The sequence below is a fragment of the Pholcus phalangioides genome, unplaced genomic scaffold, assembly GCF_987345545.1.
Source record: "Pholcus phalangioides strain wild (caught in Gottingen) unplaced genomic scaffold, Ppha-v1.0 ptg000015l_1, whole genome shotgun sequence".
In the NCBI taxonomy this organism is placed as follows: Eukaryota; Metazoa; Arthropoda; class Arachnida; order Araneae; family Pholcidae; genus Pholcus; species Pholcus phalangioides.
The window spans coordinates 99,969,587-99,993,088 of record NW_028301608.1 but is presented as its reverse complement, the minus strand read 5'-3'; the positions used below and the strand labels follow the sequence as shown (position 1 = coordinate 99,993,088).

Here is a 23,502-nt window from a genome sequence, read left to right as displayed (position 1 = left end):
CAAAGCATTATAAAAGTGCTTTACGAGCGGTGCCTGAGGGCAACAATGAAATTTTGCTGACATGAAAGTCTCCGACATGAAAATATACAATATTCTACCAGTACCGTCAGTTATTGTCGTTATAACCGAATTTAACCGCAAATACGTATTAATAAAAATATTCAGTGAATTAGAAGACCAATCAGACTCGGAGATCGTTTTGCTAACCACTTAACTGATGACATATTCGAAAAACAAATGAAAAACTAATTGTGTCTCAAGGTCTTGATCTAGTCGTGTAATGGAGGCTATTGATGTCATTGCCTTCGTTCTGACAGGCCTCACTACACCGAAAACAACAACAAAAGTGGCCGTGCAAACACAACGTGTTATAACAATTTCTCTCCCACAGAAAGGAATCAATCGCCAAAAGTAGACCTTCAACTTTCTTCGAAGATAGGCAGGCAGCCTATACACGGCCCGGCCTAAATCGGGTCACTCACGCTTTGAGGGAGAGAAAAAGAGCAAACATTATATCTATCAAGCGAAAAAAAAATCATTGTTATCATCTTTATTTCAAGAGTGAACTCTCAGCGCATGTATGCACAGAATCTATCGTGCAGGTGATGATTTAAAGCCTGAGTAAAATACAGAATAGCCGATGGAGACTGTGAAGGAGGATAAAATTGAATTATTTAAATATATTTGATATTGTATTTGTACAAATAACTATGATATTCAGCGTGGCCTGTCGACTGGTGGCCTTCGCGTTCGTTTGTTGCGTGTGGTTAGTGACCCCGGTTCTAGTTGGGCAGGTCTTACTGTGGCTGTCGTTTTTTGCCTGTTTCCTGTATGTTTCGTGTCAATTAGGTAACTTCCTCGATCATCTGCCGAGATTCAGGGTTTCGTCTAGAAATAAAGCCGTTTTTATAACAGGTAAGCGACCATTTTGGCTTTTTCATTGCATATTGTTCAACCACTACTTACTATACAGGGTGTCCTGTAAGTACTAGCACGGCCTTCATCTCATATCTCATCAACCGTCCGTCATAGAGGTATGAATCCAATTTAAAAAAAATGCTCAACAGGCGTTCGACAATTACCCTGTACTAGTTTCGAGAATGAAAATAATGTGTGTGTGACATTATAAAAAAATCTAAATTTTTAAACGGTCCCCCTGTGTCCTAACTTCTAAAAAATTGTTGCCCTGGCTTTCCTGATGGCAAAAAAAAAATCCATGTTTCTAAGTGCAATATTCACAGAGATATTCGAAAAACGGAGGACATTTGGGAAAGAACAGCGTTAATGCGGGTGAAACGGTTTTTCCGCATTTAGAGCTGTTCTTTCCCAAGTTTTTACCGTTTTACGAAGTGCCAAAGTTCCAACTAAATTCAAGACGATTTTGAGCGAAATATAAAAAATACCGTTGTCACTGTTTCAAAATCTCTCACAAAATGTCGTTATAGGGGGGATTTAACGTAGTAGAGGATATCGTTGTATCGAAAGGTGTTTGACATTAGACTATAGGCAATTAGACAAGATTTTAAAAAATATCGTTGTAGAAGTATTTATCGTTATATCTAGTATCGTAGTAGCGAGGTTTCACAGTAGATTTAATTTTTTAAATTTAACGATAAAAAAAATGAAGTGTGTGGAGAAACTTGAGTGTTCCCTTTTTGATTGAAAGTGCTCTTCAGACTCGAAAAATGAAAACCCTTGAAAAACATGGTCTATGTTTACCAGTAACCACTTATATCTCTCAGGGCCGTCTTAAAAGCATCGGGGACCCCAACTCAGTTGTCCCAACTGATTTTTCTAAGGCCCTACCTGGCAAATTCTCGAGAATTTCAACCAGTTATAATTTTTCTGAGGCCCTTCTCTTGAGGCCCCCGGGCAGGCCCATGCGTTAAGACGGCACTGTTATCTCTCTCTAATGGCATAAGTCTGCATATTTGCATAGTCTCATACATCTCGCTGTATCTCAACTCTTCAACTTACCAACATTTAAGCCTGCAACGCAATTACTATTTGAATAAAATTGCAGAAAAAAAAATGTTTTTAAACAAGAACTTTATCCGATATTTTAGTATTTGTTTTGTTCATAAAAAATGGCTGCGTTAATGCTTTTTGTTTTACTTGATCTACACGTTCTTTTAGGATGCGATTCCGGATTCGGCTATTTGCTGGCAAATCGTTTGGACAGTCTGGGTTACAAAATCTTTGCTGGATGTCCCTCTTCGACGAGCGAAGGTGCCAAGCAGTTGGAATCGTCGTGTTCGTCGAAACTGATGGTTGTGCAGGTTGACGTCACACAAGACGAAAGTGTCAAAAAGGCGTATGACACGGTCGTTAAGAACTTGGACGGTGACGGTGAGTGTCTCACTTCCACGTGTTCGTACTAGACTAAATTCACTGAACAACAATGAAATTGCGTACTACGCGAAACTATCATTCCGAATGATTTTCCCCTGCTGAACGCGAATATCACCATGAAAAGGTTTTATTGGCTCGTTTAAGACATCACTATTACTCATTAGGGGCCGTTCAAGTATGTCAGCAAATTTTTAGCCATTTTTGACCCCTGCTTCTGACCCTCCCTCACCTTTATCCGAAAAATTTCGTCAGCTCTGCCCTCCTAACGCATATTGGTGGGATCAGAGACGTATGCAGGGGGGGGGGGAAGCTCGAGCCCTCTCTCCTAGATGATCAAAAATTTATTTTTTTCAATGTAAATAAGAAAATACCTCTTCATATGTCATTATAATCAATCGCTGTTAATTTCAATGCTATTTATTTGAAGGCTAAGAACTCAACATTTCTTTATAAGAAATCCATTGTGACCCATCCTCATGGGCCATGATATGTTCACCCCATGATCCGTGAACCAAATGTGACCTGCTCCCACCTCAAACTTAATTTTGTAAAAATGAACTAAGCGGCACACTTACAGATGGCTTAAGTGACCCGTGTCACAATTCCAGAGCCCATGGCACATTCACATATCACTAAAGTGATCCGCGGCATAATTAGGGATCACTTGAGTGATGCGTGGCTTAGCTCCAGAGCACTTAAGTGGCCCGGACACATTTCCAGATCACTTGGATCCGTGAAACATTTATAGATCACGAAAGTGGCTTGGTTGGGGACTTATCAATAGAGAGAATATTAGTTCATGTGCCCACAAACTAGGGGAAGGTTTTTCTCGTTTTTGGCGCACCGAGTAAGATGCCATTAAGAATATTTCATAAAAATATGAAATATTCTTATGAAGGATTTTTGAGATGACGTAAGCATCATCCAACCCCCCCCCCCCCTTTGTGATCAAAGTCAGCAAATTGTAAACCCCCAACGATGCTGACGTAATACTTGAATGACCCCTTATAAACTCATACACTCACCCAATTACTATATACAGGGTGTCCGGTACTCTTAATTATCTCATCAACCGTTCGACGTAGTATCTAATCTACGACGTATAAATATAATTTTAAAAATGTTCAAAATGTGTTCAGAAATTACTCTGTACCAGTTTCGAGAGTTCTCGAAACTGGTTTTTTTTTTCCTTTCTCGGGAGAGACGGGGGCAACAACTTTCTAATTAGAAGTTTGAAGACTGGTGCCGTAAACAAAAAAGCTCGGATTTTCTTATTTTATGAGCCGCTGTATTCTCAATCTCGAAACTGGTACATAGTTTTTCCTGAACACATTTTTAAGCATTTTTTAGACTGAAATCATACTTTTATACGACGAACGGTTGATGGAGAAAAATTTCTCATTAGGTTTTACAGGGGACACTGTATAACAGTGTTCTTTAACCATTTTCCACTTGTGGACCAGCGCAATTAAAGTTAACAATTTCGCTCAGCGGCATAACTCGGGGAAATTATTTGCGAACTAGGGAAAACATTAATAGTACGGGACGTTCCTGACGTTCTAAGTAATATTTATCATGTAATATAGTTGAGCTGCCACCTATCAAATGAAAACAAAACTACATGCTATAGTTCAAGTAAAATTGGTTGTTGGTTTTAAACTGGTGCGTGGCATGGAAATGAACAGTATGTTGGTATGATGCCATACATTTTTTTATTCTTATGCTACACATAGGTATATATTCCATGCGCCATAATACTGTTTACTTTGTTTTTATGCAGACATTTTTGACACAAATAGTCAAAAATAAAAATGAACTGAGACCCTGCTGCCACCTATCAAATAAAAAAAATTATATATACAGTCGAATCCCGTTTTAACGAATACCGTTATAGTGAAAATCTCGTTTTAACGAACACTTTTCTAATCCTCCAAATAAGTTTACATACGAATAATGCTCGGTAACCTGGAATTCCTTTATAACGAAATTTCGTTTTAACGAAGTGATTCCTCCGGTCTCTTGGAGTTCGTTATAACGGGATTCGACTGTATATATACACACGCGGTGAATCCGACCTACCACCAACCCTGTTCTATTTCAAACCGTTTTTGAGTTATGGTGGACAATCGATTATGGAAAAAAATGCGTGAAGCCTGAAAAAAACCCGTTTATCAGCTTTTTCGTGGTCAAATTCATGTACCGCGCACTAAATTACATGTATGACTTTTTTTTGTTTGACGCAGAAATTTTTCCAAATTTGTTCTCTAGTGATTTCAGTGAAAATCATTGTTTCAAATTCCAATACCGAGTTCATTGATCATTTTGCAGTTCTTTGGGCGGTGGTAAATAACGCCGGCATCATGATCCGTGGAGAATTGGAATGGATGCCATTGGAAGACATCAAGAAAATGTTCGAAGTCAACACATTCGGAGTCGTACGCGTTACAAAAGCGTTCCTGCCTCTTCTCAGGCATCATCGAGGACGAGTCGTTACGACTGCAAGTTTCGGAGGTAATCGCGTATGGCACTATTAGTAACGGGCCATAAATCAAATAATGAGATCTTTTCTTTTTGTTTATGGTCATTATCATTATTGGGAAATTATTTGAGGGAACTAAACTAGTTTGTTTTTTTTTCAGGTCGCTGTACTTTCACCGGATTCGCTTCTTACTGTATGAGCAAATTCGCCACGACTTCTTTCTGCGATGGTCTTCGTATGGAAATGGTGAAATTCGGTGTCGCGGTCATCAGCGTCGAGCCATTCTCGTACACGTATGTAAAAATCTGTCCTAGTCATTGAATGGTATTACAATCGTGATTATAGAGTTTTTTTAATTCAAGACAACCCCAATGTGGTGTCTTTTCCTTGAATTTTAGGATCGGAAACAGGAAGATGCCATATGGTAAAAAAACATTTTTGTCATATATCGCCAGGGTCAATCCATAATTTGCCGAGAGCTCCAAATCCCCTTATCGTTCGTAACCCATAAAGTCCTATGTTGAGTACACTTCGACATAGGACCGCATCTGGAAACAACGTTACTTCATTGTTATAACAACCCCTTATGGTTAAGGAAGGCCCTCAATGAATTGGGCTTAGCAGAACCCATAAGTTATACAAAAAATGCGAAGGGACAAACATCCAGGGGCCTTCTTCATTGCGGGTTCGGCGCTATAAAGTACCAACTGTGCCAAGGAAATGCCGAAAAAACCTCTGTATCACAAAGGTAACAAGCAAATAACCAACGTTGAATCGAGTGGCCATAGTGACGGATTCGCATCGCGAATTCCCGGGTTCGAACCCCATTGTCACCACAGTGGTGGTCGGCTGAAGTTGGTTTTCTGTGCAGGCGCAAATGCGAGCCGATCTTCCCGTTAAGAAGTCTCGCAACAGGCCTACAAAACTGTACAAATATTCACTTTACACTTCACTTCTGAAATATAGATGGCAGCGCAGATAAATCAGGCATACAAACTCCCACTTCCGGCACAACTCACTCGGTAGTGAAATGCATATGGTGATAGACCTGAGTTGTACTCGGTTTGAAAGCAAGCAAGAAATAGCCTGCTACGTTGTTGCTTCCGAATTCGGAGAAAATATGGCGACAGTATTTGAACATATATTAAGAATTCCTCAAAAACAAACTTCACGCTGGTTACACAACACATACACAACACATTACGGCATGCACCCAATACATTAAAAATTCTTCAGATTTATATTTACGAGGTGCACATGAGGTTTCGTAATAGCATACCATCAACATGATACATAAAATGAAAATTTATTCACTTGACGTTTCCATTTTAAAATATAGACGACGAAGAGTAGCATTAAAAGATCACGAAGCATGCATGACTGATCACGTAAGTAAGTTAGGACCCCGCATAGTCAGAACACACGTTCCGGCATGTACCAATATGTTGTAAACATTCCTCTGTGGAATTTCTGAGACGCGCATTTAGGGTTAAGTAATGGTAGTAATAGAGAAACGTCCCCCTAGGCCTACACAGTTTCACCACAGAGTAGGAACATGTCTACGTTGGTAAAGTCAAGAAACAGAGAAAATTATACTCAATCACAACAAATTTACCACAAAAAATACAATTTTTTCTTGGAAATTTACAAAAACATCGGTATCTCCCTCTAGCGGCTCAAATCTGAATTTTCTTTAAGTATACTTCAAATACGTACCGAATCACCCATGGGAGTTCCCAAAACGCCTTCACGTTATTCATGACGAGTAAATTAAATATTTCTAAATTAATTTTTTATTCATGTTTTTTTATGCAGCACCCTGATGACCAACGACAGCACAATATCTAAGAGCATAGACGAAACGTGGTCAAAAGCGTCGGACAACATCAAGGCGGATTATGGCTACGGCTATATAGATGTCTATAAGGAATGCGCCAGGAAATTCAACGTCATGTCGGTGAATCCGAACGTCCATGACGTGATTAGTGCTCAGGTGGAAGCAGTCACAGTGACGAATCCTCATTACACTTATACCGTCGGTGACCTAAAGTCCGTTATAGGCTTCTGGCTAGTCCAGAGGCTTCCTAGGTGGGCCAAGGAATTCGCGATCAGGAGGTTCGTGACTTTCGATACGGATATCGCCGAACATTTACGTCGCAAGTCTTGTTCAAGTGCTAATGGGAAGAAGGTGTCGTGATTGATTTGCCATGTTAACTGGTTTTTTTTGTAGATAGTCTATTGAATTTGCTCAATGTTTTTAATAAAACTAATAATAAAATAAGAATTTACTGACAATTCATTAATGGTTTAACCTCTATTATTCCTCCCATATCCCTACACACAAAATGCCTTTGTTTTGGTGGAATTGATTCTCTTAATGACATCCTCATCAGTTCAATAATTTATCCCGAGTCTTTCTGCTGTCATGTACAAAGACTCGGGATAAATTATTATACAAATACAAATACAACGCCACAATAGGCAAAATGCCCAACGAGGTGGCTGATAAAAAGATGCCCATAAAAATATGGTTGTCATATGTTTCAAAAATACAGCAACCCAATTAAAAATGCAATTAACACAAATTACAAACAATATATACACATGATAAAATATTATACAATGCCCATAAAGAATACTTATGGTTGTCTTATTCTAAGAATGGATAGCTTCTCGATTTACCCCAACATGTTTATCGTATTTCTTTTTAAACGTGTCAATTGTGTTACAATTTACTACCTCCGGGGGTAAGCTATTCCATTTATTAACAACCCTATTGGAGAAAAATTCCCTGCGACACCATAACCTTGCATTGTCCCTCACCAATCGATACTGGTGTCCCCTTGTAAAAGCAGTCGATTGGCGGTGTACTAAAAGTTCATGGTCCATCCTATCCATCCCATTGAAAATTTTGAACACTTCGATCATATCTCCTCGACACCTGCGTTCATCCAATGTAAACATATTCAAAAAATGAAGTCTTTCTTCATAACTCAAGCCCTGTGTGCCAATAAGGACACGCGTAGCTCTTCTCTGCACCCCTTCAACCAAGTCTATGTCCCTCTGTAGGTATGGTCTCCAAAACCTTACAGCATACTCCAGTCCAGGACGAACTAAGCCTCGAAAAAGCGGAAGAATGACTTTAGGAGAACGCGAAGAGACCTTTTTGAAAATGAGACCAAGCATTCTATTCGATTTTTTGACAACCGCTGAACAATGTTCAGAAAACTTAAGTCGCTCGTCAATGAGAATTCCCAAATCGGTGACTCTAGTTGCATCCGGGATAGTGACACCATTCAACTCGTAAGAGAACCGTGGGTTGTTCGAACCAAAATGAGCGACCATGCACTTATCTACGCTAAACGTCATGCTCCATTCATTTGCCCATGCTGCAATCTTGTTTAAGTTGGTCTGGAGCAACTCCCTATCGCTTTCATTTCCGATTACCCCCATTAGCTTCACATCATCTGCGAATTTGCTGGTCATTCCATCGATACCCTGATCGAGTTTGTCGATAAAAAGTGAAAAAAGTATGGGGCCAAGGACACTTCCCTGAGGAACTCCACTTGTGACGTCTGTCCAACCAGAGAATTCCCCGTTCACCATAACTCGTTGCGACCTATCTCTTAACCACGATTCTATCCAATTCAGCAAGTTGCCCCCTATTCCAATCTCGTGTAAACGCTTCAAGAGTTTGTAAACGCTTCAAGAGTTTGAACTTGTTGAGTATTGAACTTGATGACTTCGAGCCAACCGAGTGGATTAACATTGCAACCTACTGATGAAATAAATGAACTGGGCCAGAAGTGCTGGAACCTGCGTTGCATTGTATATTCATTAATTATTGGGGAGTGGGCTCAAACACACCCTTAAACAATTAATACAAATATACAACGCCACAACAGGCAAGATGCCCAACGAGGTGGCTGAGAAAAAGGTGCCCTTAACAAATATGGATGTCATATTTCAAAAATACAGCAACCCAAATAAAAACACAATCACAAATTATAAGCAATATATACACATGATAAAATATTATACAATGCCCCATAAGGAATATATTGTGGTTGTCTTATTCTAAGTATGGATAGCTTCTCGATTTACCCCAACATGTTTATTGTATTTCTTTTTAAACGTGCCAATTGTGTTACAATGTGTACTAAAAGTTCATGGTCCGTCCCGTTGAAAATATTGAACACTTCGATCATATCTCCTCGACACCTGCGTTCATCCAATGTACGCACATTCAAAAAATGAAGTCTCTTTATAATTCCCACTTACACATTTATAGTTCATTGGACCTGAATTTGTCCATGTATCCTGTTTTTTTCTTTTCATGTTCTTCATTCGGGCCTATGAAAAAACCCTTCCAACAGAGAATGAGAGGAGTTGGTGTTGCAAATCGGCTGATGGTTGGGGACAGAGTACGGTGATGAAGGCGGATGGCTCGGGATGTTTTCGTTGGTCTCTTGCGGGCGATCCGCCCGGGCTTCTTGGCGGCCGACGGGGGTTTCCGGGGACTTTGGGGGTGTAATTGCCGCGAGTCGGAGGCGATGGGGGCCCCGGCGGGGTTGGGTCCTGTGACTTACGGGCCGGGGATGCCTGCCGGGCCCGGACATTAAGAATTTTTCCCAGCATGGCCCAGCCGCTAGGTAATCTTCAGAGCTGGGCGATGTTTGGTGTTAATGTTTTTAGTCCTTTGCGTGGGTCGGAGGTCGGTCCGTGGCCTTGGTGGCTAGCGGGGATTTTTCTTTTTTCCAGCATGGCCCAGCCGCAAGGTAGCCTGCTTATATCCCACAAGGGAACAGAGCGGGGTCCATGTTTGGTGTTTACGTAACTCAAGCCCCGTGTGCCAATAAGGACACGCGTAGCTGTTCTCTGCACCCCTTCAACCAAGTCTATGTCCCTCTGTAAGTATGGTCTCCAAAACCTTACCCCATCCTCCTGTATAAGGGCTAGAATCACGTATATACGGGACAACCAGAAACTTTCAGCCCCCAAAAAGTGGGCTGACAAGAGATTACATCCGGCTCGTGAAAAACTTAAAGTACCCAGTGCTTGCAACACGATAACTGCATCACTTTGTCAAGCTGTTGCCATCTCATATCCAGCTCGCAGACCGAAATACGATTATATGATGCGCTATTAATTGTGGTGCAGTAGTGACTATGCAGCAATTATTCCAGCATCAATTGAACATTTTCAAATTAATTTTATCCGGTTTTCTTTTGCCATATTTTTGCCATATGGCCCGCGAGCCGAAAATTTTGAACATTTATGTCGGGGCCCGAATCAGACGGGTGGGGATCTGTGACTTGGATTCAAACGTTCATTAAATCAGTGAACTTATGTTTAAATTCTGGGTCCTCCAGAGCAGAGCCACAGGTTGAAGTGCGCATGTGAGTCTGGTGTCGTGGGATGTAAATTTCATCTTGTACCCTCTCTTCGACACTACAAGGGAGCGCCAAAATACTTGCTTGCCTCGGCTGACCAAGCATCTAGATGTGACCCTGACCAGTATCATCTTAACGCATGGGCTTACCTTGACACGGCTCGGGGGCCTTAAAAGAACAAAGGGCCACACAAAAATAGAATCTGGTTGAAATTTTCGAGAATTTGTCAGAAGGATGTTGGAAAAATCATATGGCCCGGAGGCCCACGATGCTTTTCAGACGGCCCTGGCGGAGATACGGGGTAGGGCATGCTCCCCGCCGGCCAGCGTCGAAGGTGAAGCTGAATGATCTAATATACATGAGTATGTATGAATTGATATCAGCATAATCATGCCCCCACCCACCCATCCCCTTCAGACTCTCAAGTCTATCTCCGACTATGGCATTGGCCTCGGGCAAACGCTTCACTTATCCATGTGGAAATCGGACCGTGTTCTATGATCAGCAAGTAACGTGGAGCCGAGTTATAAAAAAAAGATTAAATCGTAACTTATATTAATTCCCAATCAACGTTAAATATCGAAAGGTTACAGACACTCATACTCTGTAACAAAGAGTTGTCGTAAAACTGGAACGCCTACCAGCAAATTCAAGATGTAAAATGGAAATGAAATTACCTCAGCTTATAAGTGCAACGTCGATTCTGAATTTTTAGCTTCAAACTGGCTGCAAGAGTGAACGTTTCAAGAGACCTTTTCGCACATAGCTACTCATTTAAGAGTTAAAAGTACCGTTATAGAGGGATTTATCGTAGTAATGGGCGCAGTAGCCCATTACTACTCGCCTGAAGCACAAAATGATGCTTAGAGGTACCGCGAGTTCGATACCTGGTTCGTCCTTGTCAGGAACTTTCCTAACACAGGGGGTACAACAGAAACGGTGACATGACAACAGAAAGATTGCTGCCGCAGGGAGCCCCGCATCAAGGGGTTAGCGCACCAACCTCTCGATGAGTATAAAAAAAAGGATGCCGTTCGGAATCGACAATAAATTGTAGGTCCCGGTCTAATTAACCCTCGTGTGCAGAAAATGACCGTAGTGCGACAAAAATGATAAAAAAGATCGTAGTAAAGCAATCATCCTCATGAAGTATGCGTCACGGCTCCTAGGGGCGTCATCAAACACCCCTAGGAGCGACTTTGTCAAGGGCGACGCGATGTGCATGAAATTATTGACGTGTGTGTTTATATGTTTTGAAGTGGTTCTTTTATGAATGCACCATATACAAAAGTTTGAGAGCCACCTGTAGTAAAGGATATCGTTGTATAGAGAGGAGTTTAACATTTTCGCAGTTCCAAACTAGATTTTAAAAAGTACCCCATTGTACAGAGATTTATGGTTATATCGAGTATCGTTGTAGCGAGGTTTTATTATATATAGTTTTTCCGAAAATCATTCCATCCAACACATCCACAGTTTGAATTTTATTTAAAAAAAACTTTATTTTCCCAAATTTCAGTCAATTATTTTTTTTTCCTACCAAGTTTTGGGCACCCCCCCCCTCCTATAGAGACGATTCGTGTGGCCCTACGAGTAGTACAGCCAAAGAGAAGCTCCCGACTGTATATGAAGATTAGTAAAGTAATTGTTTTAGTGCTGTACTAATGTCATGCACATAAGGTAAAGTGAAACGATGAAATGCCCCGATTCACGTTCAAGGAAAAACGAACTGTTTTTATATACTCCAGTAGGTTCGTGTGTGCCAATTACAAAAACTGTCTCCTCATAACCTGTATTTTGGCATCACACTTGACCTGACAGCATCTTTCGTGTCGACGTAAAATATTTTTAGACAGACGAAGTAAATAAATTTTTTAAAAAGACATTTTCTGAGGAAAATAATTTGCTTTTGACTAAAAATGACTTGAATTTTGATCGATAACTAACCACAGTAACATCATCAATAACTCTATATAATTACTAATGTAATTACAGTGGGGTATGGCATTTTATTGGCAAACCTTGATACTAGAGGTATACTTCCACCTAGAAAAAAATTCCAAATAACGTGTAGTACACTCAGACACGTCATTCATATTTTAAGGGGTTGCATAGTTATTAAAACAAAAAGAAATTACCTTTTTATACAGTCCCCGTGTGTCCCAAAACCAAGTTAGAAAGTTGTTGCCCTGTCTTTTTTGATACCACCAAAAAAATTTCCACGTTTCTAAGTGCAATGTTTGTTTAGATATTTGAATTCAAAAATCGGAGAAAAGTTGGGAAAGAACAACCGAAACTAACGGAAACACACACGCACAACAAACGCTTCTTTCCCAAATTTTTCTTCAATTTTTTTTTTTTAAATTCATATATTTCTACGAATATTGCACTTAGAAACAGGGATTTTTTTGACATCAGGAGAGACAGGGCAACAACTTTTTAATTGGGTTTTTGGGCCCAGGGTGTCCATATATAAACAGATAACTTTTTTTTTTACTTTAATTACTATACAACCCCTCACAACATGAATGCCGTAGCGTCAAATTTCTGACTTCGCACATTTATATTCCGCTAGAATGACTTTAATATCTGTCATCGTTTTCTTGTTATCCCATTTGGGAAACCGTCAGTCGATTGTGGTACACTCTGTAACTAGTTGTGTAATCGCCTTGTAAGTGTGCTTGATCACTGCATAACGTACGGTTTTTATGACAAATTATAGGTTTCTTTACATATTCTACTACATCGTTTTTACATTTCACACATCGCTGTTTTTTACTTTCCTGACCATGGCAACAACAGATTTTCTCTCATTTAGTCATTTGTTCTGGCTTAGTTAGACCAAACTGGTCTTTCTGCGGAGCCAATAAAACGAAAATCCAATCTAATAAGATTATCTTTGTTTTCGTTCTGCGTACCATTTCTATACGCTTCGTGAGTCAAAATGCCTCACAAATGATATACATAATTAAGAAAAGCACTTCTCGGTGACTATTCAGAAAGTTATTCTGATTGAGTTCCAAAAACCTTTTTTGGATAGTATTTGAAACAAGTACAAGCGCATTGTCCTGTTGAAACAAAAACTGTCGAAAGCAATGAGCTGCGCCTCAGGAAAATAGAAATTCCATCGATAGACGAGTCTTAATATGACTATACAGTGGATCCTGCTTATAACATTTTACGAAAAATATCGTCATGATAAAACATTGTAAGCGGGAAAACGCTTTAAACGGGAAATTTCAGTAAGAATTAGTTAGAGTTGGAACCACTAAAATAGCTCGTACTATCCGAGGATGATGTCACTCTCTACTATCCACACGAAGGTTTTTAACAGCTGGCTGATACGAAGATATATTTAGGAAAGAGAATAAATTCAACTGCCCTTGCGGGGAATCGAACCCACGTCCTTTCACTTTCCGGGTGAACGCCCTAGACTCAAAGGCAACGAATATCTCAATTTTTCCTTGGAGCTTGTGTGCATTGAACGGGATCGTACATGGACGATCGGACCTAACTCGGGCCAAAGCTCACAACTGTTGACACTGCCACCAGATGGCGACTTATCCGAGGATGACGTCACTCTCCACTATCCATACGAAGGTTTTTAACAGCGGGCTAACTCGAAAGATTGAGATATTCGTTGCCTTTGTAGTCTAGGGCGTTCAGTGAAAGGCGTGGGTTCGATTCCCCGTAAGGGCAGTTGAATTTTCTCTCTTTCTTAAATACAGTATATCTTCGCATCAACCAGCTGTTAAAAACCTTCGTGTAGCTTGTACTAAGTGGGAAAACTTTCTGAGTGACAACGTTGTAAGCGGGATCGACTTTATTTCCAAAATATGGCTCTATAATTTCAAAAGTCATTAATATTCAATATTGGTGAGTCAGGCTAAATTGCTTCTCATCAAAGAAAACATCCTCATCCCACTGAAATATGCGCGATTTTTGGCCGATTCACGTCGCTTTTGTCTGCTGTTTTATGAAGGAAAGGAAAGGAGGGAGGGAGGATATTTCGGTTTCGCATACTAGACATGAGTTTTTCTTTTTATCACATTAAGCACTGTTTCACTTGTTTAAAGGTTAAGGCCGGGATTACACTATAAAAGTTTGATAAAATATCTTTGACGAAACTTGAAAAAATAAACAATAAGCCAAGCCTATTGAACGCATTCCCTCGAATGTAACCTATGAGCTTTGTTGGTTGGATTTTTTTAAGTTTTATAAGAGGGATTTTATCAAACATTTATAGTGTAAAATCCCGGCCTTACTTTAGTTAATTACTTCCAGTTCCTTTCTCTTCTGCTTGCAAAAATCCCTAAATTACGATGTATCATTGCTCACTACTTCGCTTAGCAATGCTCAGAACTAAAAACATAAGCTGGTGTATTTAATCATTTGAATGTGAGGAAAAAGGTCGGGGCATATTAAATCACAGCATGTTTATAACTTGCTCGTATGATCGTGCATGCACAGAGATGCTCGCCTCAGCTGTGCAGTGAGCCAGGCCAACACCTCCTATAACTACATCTAGCTATAGATGGCGTTGGCCAGGCTCGCCGGGTCTATTCTCCTAGGGTGCTTTCAACCAGCTGAAGAAAGAAATATGGCCGAGGAGTTTGAATGTAGGTCCTATCTTCCAGAAAAATACCAAGTTGCCTAGCTCTCAAAAAACATTCTCAATTCACAAAATGAATTCAACAGCATATAAAAAGCCTTTCTTTCGCTAATATATTTCAGTTTTTTTTTACAAAAATATTTCAAATTTTTTTAATTCAGTATTATTTATTGGAGGGCAGGGGGGTCCCTATATCACCCCTCTCCGTGCCCCTGTGTACTCTTCTGGAGGAGGCATTCGAAGCTTCCTTGGATGAGAAGAGCACCAGAGATGGAGGATTTCGGTTTCGCACACTAGACATGAGTTTTTTTTTTTATCACATTAAGCACTTTTTATCACGTCCAGCACTAAATTTTGCTGACAAGGAGGGGGGGGGGGTTAAAATAGCCAAAATTCTGTACTTGCGCGGCTAATTAGAGGAAACACACAGTTCCCTGAAGGTCTAAAAATATGAGGAATTTCGAAATATTAATAATGACTAAGATTTCAGATCACTCCAGGAAGGAAAGTCATCGGTATGAGAGTTACTTCTTCTAGAACATTAAGGTAGTAACAATTTTGAAATTTGAAATTTATTATTACTCACACACATACAACATATAATAGATAATACACACAAAAACAAAAAACACATACAATGCAGACGCAATATACAAAAACATATATATTACCATTTATGTATTAGCCCAAGGGATTACATAATCCGTCCAGGGCATATTGGAGTTGACAACAGACCAATAATTAAGATATAATATTCAGTGGAGTTGACAACAGACCAATGGTGTATATAATTAAGATATAATATTCAGTCCTCACATTACATTCGTAAAGAGGGAAAAAAAGAAATGCATGTATAAGTTATTATTCAGTTGCGTTGATTTTATTTATTAGTAGTTTTTTAAATTTGTGCAATGATTTTTCTGATTTTATTTCGTCACTCAATCTATTATATTCCTTAGGCGCTATGTATTTGAATTATTTTTGTATTATGGTTTTGTTTGGTTTAGGTATGGCGTATTGAATTGTCTTGTTTGTCTGTTGGCGTTTAATTTCGAACCAATCAGGATTTTTCTGAATAAAAAATAATATTTTGTAAAGATAGAGTTTATTGATGTTAAATCTATAACCATTGTGACACAGTCTTGGATTGTATTTATTTTTTCAGATATATTATTCAAAACTTTACTCAGAGTATTTCTTATTATACTTATATTTAAGTCATAATCACCGCCCCATACCGAAATACCATATTGTATAATTGGTAAAATCCAGGCGAAATAAATCGTATGGAAAAATTTAGGGGATATATAATATTTTTCAAGCAGTAAATCCTGATATTAATGTGTTTTAGTTTATTACTTACTGTCACCGCTCGAGACTTCCATTTAAGCTTTTTATTAAAAACGATTCCTAGATAGTTTATTTCATCGGATTCATTTAATTCGGTGCAGCGACAATTATTACGTGAGCAATGTTCTACATGATATTGTATTATTATTGGTTCTATGTTTCTGTTGTTTTATAATTGGAAATGCATAAATTTAGTTTTATTTAGATTAAGAGTCAATTTATTATATTTTAGCCATTGTGAAATTATTGTCATATCATTTTCATCTTTATTTTTGAGGTTTAGGTTATCATTATCCGAAATGAAAAGCACTGTGTCATCTGTATAACTTATAATATTTCCATTCATTTGTAAGTGTTATGTACCATTTACATAAATCAAAAAGAGTATCGCTCCGAGTACCGATCCCTGTGGGACACCGCTTACTATTTGCTTAAAAGATCCTATTCCATTTTTAATTTTATTTGCCTGTTTTCTGTTCGTTAAGTAGCTTTTAAACCAGTTGTGTATTTTTCCTCTTATACCAGCCTTATACATTTTATCCAGGAGTGTTTTATGGTCAACGCTGTCAAATGCTTTACGTAAATCCAAAAAAATAGCAAGGGTTTTTTTTATTGTGTTATTGACATTCTTGTAAATGTATTCAGTGAGTTTTAGAATTGCCATTTCTGTGTTTTTATTTTTAAGAAATCCAAATTGGTTTTTTGCAAAATAAGAGTTAGAGTTGAGGAAATCTATAATTTTCATTTTCAGAACCCGTTCTATGACTTTAGACATAATTGGAAGTATCAATATTGGGCCATAATTATTATAATTATTAATATTTCCAGTTTGGTGAATAGGTCTAACAATGGCATATTTAAGTTTTTCAATAAAAGTACCTTCAGTAATTGAAGTATTGATTATATGTGATATAAACCGCAGATGGTGTTTACAAACTATTTTTAACATTCTAGCATTAATGCCATTGTATCCAATCGCTATATTATTTAATTTCATAACTATATGTTTAACATATTTTTCTTCTATTGGAGTGAAAACCATAGCGTTAATTTGGTTACCAGGCACTTGTATTGGGGAATGATCATTATCAGTATTTGTCTCATTTGATTCACTTCTGGCTACATTAATAAAATAGTCATTCATTTTTTCTGCCACTATACCGAGATATTCATCAGTGGTGTCTTTATTTTTTTCTCATTTTTATTTATTAGGTTATTAATGATTTGCCATTGCTTTTTTTCGTATCGTTTCCACAAGCATTAAATTTATTTTAAAAATAATCCTCTTTAGTACACCTAATCTTTTTTTTCCAGCATTTTTTCATAAGTTTTGTACTCTAACCTGGCTTCTTGATTATGTGCGTTTCATTTGAATTTTTTATATAATTTCTCTTTAATATCAATCATTTTTTTTTTTTAGTTCAACCGTAGGGTTATCCATTCATTTTTCTTTCCATTTTTTTTATTTTTAATACTAATTTTTACTTTTGCATTTCTTATGGTCGATGCACGATGTAGATCGGGTAGGTTTATCGATATAAGACAAAAATCCATTTTTCTCCATCATGCCTGTTAATTACTCCGTTTCGTGGTTTATCTTTAAGATATCAATATTGAAATCTCCCATACAAATGACATTTTTATATTTTATATTGTTAATAATTGATTCAAATTCTGTTACGGGTTGCATTGGTTGGAAATCATGTGTCCTATAAATCAATATTACACACAAATCGAGATTAGAATCATATGAACAAGTTATTTCTGCTGTAGTCATATGCAAATCGAGTTTTTGTGCAGCATGAGAATTTTTTATGTACTATGCTATTACTCCTCCGGAATTATTCCTAGTTCTTGTCTCACAATTAATATATAATATTCGGGTATTTGATATAAATCTATTCCATCATCTTATTAAGATCGCTTAGTATGGGGCAGCTCCCCCCCCCCCCTCATCTTCATTTCAATTAGGAACTCGATTGTCATTGGAGATGACTCATATTTTCGCTTTAACAATTTTCGACCCTTATCCTTATCTACACTTACAAGTGTGTTACGTGACACCTACTTTTATTCCCTCAACGGTTTTCGTTCACAGTCGCTGTTTATTGGAGGATCATTCGTTACAGTTCGTTACAATTACGAAACGGTCTGTGATGCTTTTTCTTACCTTCCCTCGACTTATTAGCGTCTCAAATGACACATGAAGCAGAAGCTCGTACACAAACAGACATTACGAACCTACCTACACACGCGTGCACGAACACAAGCACAGCTGCAAACATTGAGTGTTGAAAGTAGTCCGTTACAGTCACGACGAGATCCTTCTTCTACATCACCACAGAGTTATATTATCAGGTGTTTGTCTTGTCTGGTAAAACCAACTACTTTCATCAAGGTTTCGTACACAGGTTTAAGTTTATTTAAAGCTTATATATTTGATGAAATATTGAGTGGTGTGAATCATGATTATCAAACTCTTCCATTACTGCTTGTGTTTCGCTGCCCTCTACTTCATTATCTTCAGCATAACCTGTTTGAAGACATGTTTTTTGAACATGTGTGGAATTTTCGTGTTGTTTCATTTATCGCAATGGCTCATGGAGACGACGAGAAGATATTTTTCTGTGAAGTTACCAAGGGACAAACGAGCCGTATTAATAACGGGTAAGTTGTCTTACTTCAGTTATGATAGCTATACAGAGCGATTCCATAATTCCCTTGACAGCATTTTACTGACGAACCGTTCATCCCAGACGCATACTTCTAATTAGAAAAAGTATTCAAATAACGTGTAGAACTCAGATACGTCATTCATGTTGCAAGGGGTTGTGTAATTATTAAAATTTAAAAATAAAAAAACCTTTTATACGGACACCCTGTGTCCGAAAACCGAATTAGAAAGTTGTTGTCCTATTTTTCTTGAGGTCAACAAAAGAAGTTCCACGTTTCTAAGTGCAGTATTTGCAAAGATATTTCAGTTCGAAGAGCAGAAGATAGTTTGGAAAAAACAACATAAAAAATCAGAGAAAGAGGCAGAGAGAGAGAAGATTTTTGAATTCAAATATTCTAAAATCAAGTTCGCCTCTAGAATCAACGGTTCGCCAGTATAATACGACAAGGGGAATCATGGAATCGCCTTGTATACGAGCTACTCAGGAAAACCCATTAAAAAATAACCTGAAAATACAAAGGATAGTTAAAAATAATTCTCAGATGAAAATAATTATCTATTTACTCTATATATACATGGTAATTCAAAAATGTATATGCAAACTTATAGGAGGTTTAGGGGAGCACTAAGACAAATCGGAGTCATGAGTAATACAGGTCAGTAAACACCTCCTCCGTGTGGTATCTGGCATGTATGGCTCTGTGTTTCTTTTACGACATCGTCTTCAGTAAGAATTCCTAAGGATTAAGAACGACTGCGTTTGAGCTGACTAATGCACATTGGACACTGGGCGAGAGGAGACACGCTAAATTGATTGCACCAGGAACTGTACACTATAAGAGGAGTATAGAACCAACTTAACACACATTGGTGCACCTGAGCGCGCGGTAGCCCAGGTCGATAAGATAATCGCCTAAAGCACCAAAGGACGTTTAGAGGTGTCACGAGTTCGATACCAGGTTCGTCCTTGTCAGAAACTCTCCTGACGCTGGGGTATAATGGAAACGATGACATGACCACACAAAAAAGATAGCTACTGCAGGGAGGATCTCACCGAGGGTTTAGCGCACCAACCTCTCAGCGAATATAAATAAGGCTGCCGTTCGGAATCGGCAATAAGTTATAGGTCCCGGTTTAATTAGCCCTCGTGTGCAGAAAATGACCGTGGTACGGCGAAAATGATCAAATGCTCACTTCTTCTAAAGAAGTGACAAAAGACCAATGTAAAATGCGAAGAGGAACTTACAGCACGAATTTCATTGTCTCTTGGAATTGTTTTAGACACACCAGACATTTTTTTTTTTTTTTTTGCAAAATGTACCTAATTCCATTTGTTAGACTAACAAACATGTCTAACAGCCTTTTCAATAGCCGTTGTGCGGTCGTGAGAGACATCGTGCTGGACGCTCATAGTGAGGATTCAATTTTCGAATCCTGTTGACGGGACAGGGAGGGTCGGCTGAAGTTGGTTTTCTGTGGTTTTCTAACTTCGAGAAGCCTTTTCCCCATCTGAAAAAACTCTCGACAGAAAGCAGGCAGTACATAACATGAAAATTCACGCATTTGTCGTTTCAACTTCAAAGTATGGAAGACAGTTAGCAGCACCAGCAGAACAAGAAACAAGCACAATTCTGACGACGTAAATACGTTAGATGCTGCACATACACTTAGAGCACACATTTTGGCATTTACCGATGCGTTAAAAAGGAATGCATTTCGCAGGCATGAACGTGCAGAATTTCTAACGTTAAGAAGCACTGTTAAGAAATAGTTGCTTTCCCAATACTGTAACCATACGCAGGATGAAGTTTACCTGATGCGGCGTACGTAATAAAAGCATATATCACTGGCACATGATGGGAGCCGAACAACCTCCATCTTGATGGTGGAAACCTCATTCGCAGACCTCATTGTCACATGGTTGTTATGATCTGTCTTTGTGAATGTGATTCCTGCCCTTCTTGGAAGTGTATGGGCAGTCCCCTCCCCACACCCAGATAATACAGTGTCAGCCTATATATATACATATATATGCATGTTATTTTTTTTTTTTTATCAGCCGACAGGTATCTGAAACTTTTTGCATATTTTTTATGTAATTTGTAAAATGGTAATGTGTTATGCTTTCTGAGAATGGGGCTAAGAGTACGTCAAGCATATATTCAAATGTTGGATATCCTGACGTTTTTCATTATAATTCTGTGTGTTTCTCCCATGTAGGTTGCGACTCCGGGTTCGGGAATCTCTTGGCCAAAAGGTTTGACAGACTAGGTTACCAAGTGTTTGCTGGTTGCATGTTCGTGGACGGTCAAGGAGCCAGTCATTTAAAGTGTAATTGTTCGTCAAAATTACAGATCGTTGAGATGGACGTCACGAATGACGACAGCGTGCGAAATGCTTTTGATACGGTCAAGAAAAATATGCAGGACAATGGTATTTGTATGATATCTGTTGTTTATAATTGCTCACAAAATAACAAGATTCAAAATCTCTTTTCCGAGTATTGAAATTATTTTTGAACTTTTTCTCCGCAGTTTTGTGGGCCATAGTAAATAATGCTGGAGTGATTCAAACCGGTGAAGTCGACTGGTGTCCATTGTCTGACTTCCAGAAGGTCATGGAAGTCAACACCATGGGAATGCTTCGAGTGACCAAGGCTTTCCTACCTCTAATAAAGAAATCGAAAGGAAGAATCGTCAATACGTGCAGTCATATTGGTAAGTCGTACTTAAGGTTACCATAACTAGTAGGTGGATGAAATCAAATGCATGATGGCCTAACCACGTGATTCTTCGAATTATTCTACAATATTTTCACTGCAGAGCTAGGGGTTTTCAAAATCCGAGGCTACTTCACCAAACACCAACTCTGGCCATATCGCTATATTGCAATTTACTGCCATTAAAATTAACCCAAAGGCTGGGTTCATGCGCCATATTTCTGCGGAATGTGACGCATAAGTGGGTACGAGCTCTTCGAACGGGTGGGCAAATCAATAGTGAAAGGGAAGTGGAATTTTCCCCCTCCGCCTATGCTAATAATAAACATTTTTCGGGGAACGGATAATATATATTTTTCAGGGAGATAACCACCTATGTTGTGACGTCAGTTTTATCACCACAGCTAATAGTTGTACCCTATTCTGCTTTTTTAACGATTAGGCATCACTTGGAGCAGAAAACTGGTTTTGCCACTCAAAGCTGCAGGACAATGAGTCCGATCGGTATATTCCAGCCCACAGAGAGCAACATGCCTACAACGGTAGAATTTTCTATCATTTAACTTATAGTTCAAAATATAGATGGCAAATGGCAACGCTATAACAATTAATTACAGAGAAATAAACTTCACGTTAGGTTTACATCAGATACACGCACACTTTCCATCATGGCCCAGGTTTTCTTCGATCACCTTCTCTTCATTAATAAAGAGCGGCGAGCCATGTACCGAAGTAATATGTGTAAATGAAATTTGAACATTTGAATTTTCTCAGTGTGTGAAGATGGGAAGAAATGTAATTTTTTATCAATTTTTCCCACACATATACAGGCCGCAAAACGTATCCTGGATTCGTAGGATACGGCATGAGCAAAAGCGCCGCCATTTCACTAACCGAAGGTTTGCGTATCGAGATGGGAAAATGGGATGTCGGTGTCATAGGCATCGAGCCATACTTCTACAGGTGACGTATTGATTCTTCGCTAAGATATAAAAAATCAACTTTATTCAATATCAAAAACGTTGGCCTTCAAATACGTCTGAATGTTTATTCAATTTGTACTCGCGTCTAAATGTGTATAATTGTGTATATATAATGTGTATAATTTAATATGTACTTAATCTTCTACAAGAATCGACAAATGGACTGTATCCGAATGATTTGATATCGCTTGAAATTTTTTCAGGACGCCTTTGACTGCTCCGGAAGGCGTTGTCGGTCAACTAGTCGATGCCTGGAAGAGAGCACCGCAAGATCTGAGGGATATCTATGGCGAAAAGTACTTGGAATCACACAAAAACATTTGCCGTATCATAGTAGGCCTGAGCAGTACTCACGTCGAAGATGTCTTGGAATGTGTAGAGGACGCCGTCACGTCGATGGATCCTCACACAGTCTATTTCCCATGTTACGCTCCGCACAAAGCGCTTCTCCGAGTTCTGGAATCTTTACCGTCTGTTGTCATCGAGACAATGCAAACCGTTTATTACAGTTTTTATACAACGCCTCAAGTCGAAAATGTGCAAAGTAAAGAGGATTAAAAACACGGTGAATCTTTATTTCTTTATTCATGTATCGCAGGGTTTTTCAACCGGTGTGTCGTGAGAGAATCGTAAGTGTGACACGGAAAATTTCAAAGGAAATTAACTTAATAACTTTCTAAAGAAGTTCAAATTCTGTAACAATAAGTGTACAAACCAAAATTGCTTGGTATCTATTACATAAGTACAGTAATAAAAAGTACAAGGTGGACGAGAAGTCTCAGAAGCACATTTGAAACATTTATAACAAATCAACCAATTGGCATAAAAAAGGTGCGGTTTGCACTCATCCTTTTTACTTATCATGGATTAGAGGGTTTTTTGTTTTTTTTTTGATAAATTAAAAAAAAAGTTCAAATTTCACTCACAGGTGGTGCTATAG

The 23,502-nt window shown here is 38.6% G+C and overlaps 1 protein-coding gene across 1 annotated transcript; it reads left to right on the top strand.

Moving 5' to 3' along the window:
- The first annotated feature begins 574 nt into the window (after positions 1 to 574).
- Positions 575 to 23,255, top strand: LOC149077193 (uncharacterized). The gene is made up of 10 exons (XM_089242353.1): positions 575 to 915; positions 2,137 to 2,349; positions 4,681 to 4,863; positions 4,992 to 5,124; positions 6,647 to 7,025; positions 18,655 to 18,853; positions 21,081 to 21,293; positions 21,395 to 21,577; positions 22,410 to 22,542; positions 22,766 to 23,255. Exons 1-10 carry the CDS (start codon positions 711 to 713, stop codon positions 23,118 to 23,120), a joined length of 2,196 nt encoding a protein of 731 aa, XP_089098479.1. The 5' UTR covers positions 575 to 710; the 3' UTR covers positions 23,121 to 23,255.
- Positions 23,256 to 23,502: the final 247 nt, after the last annotated feature.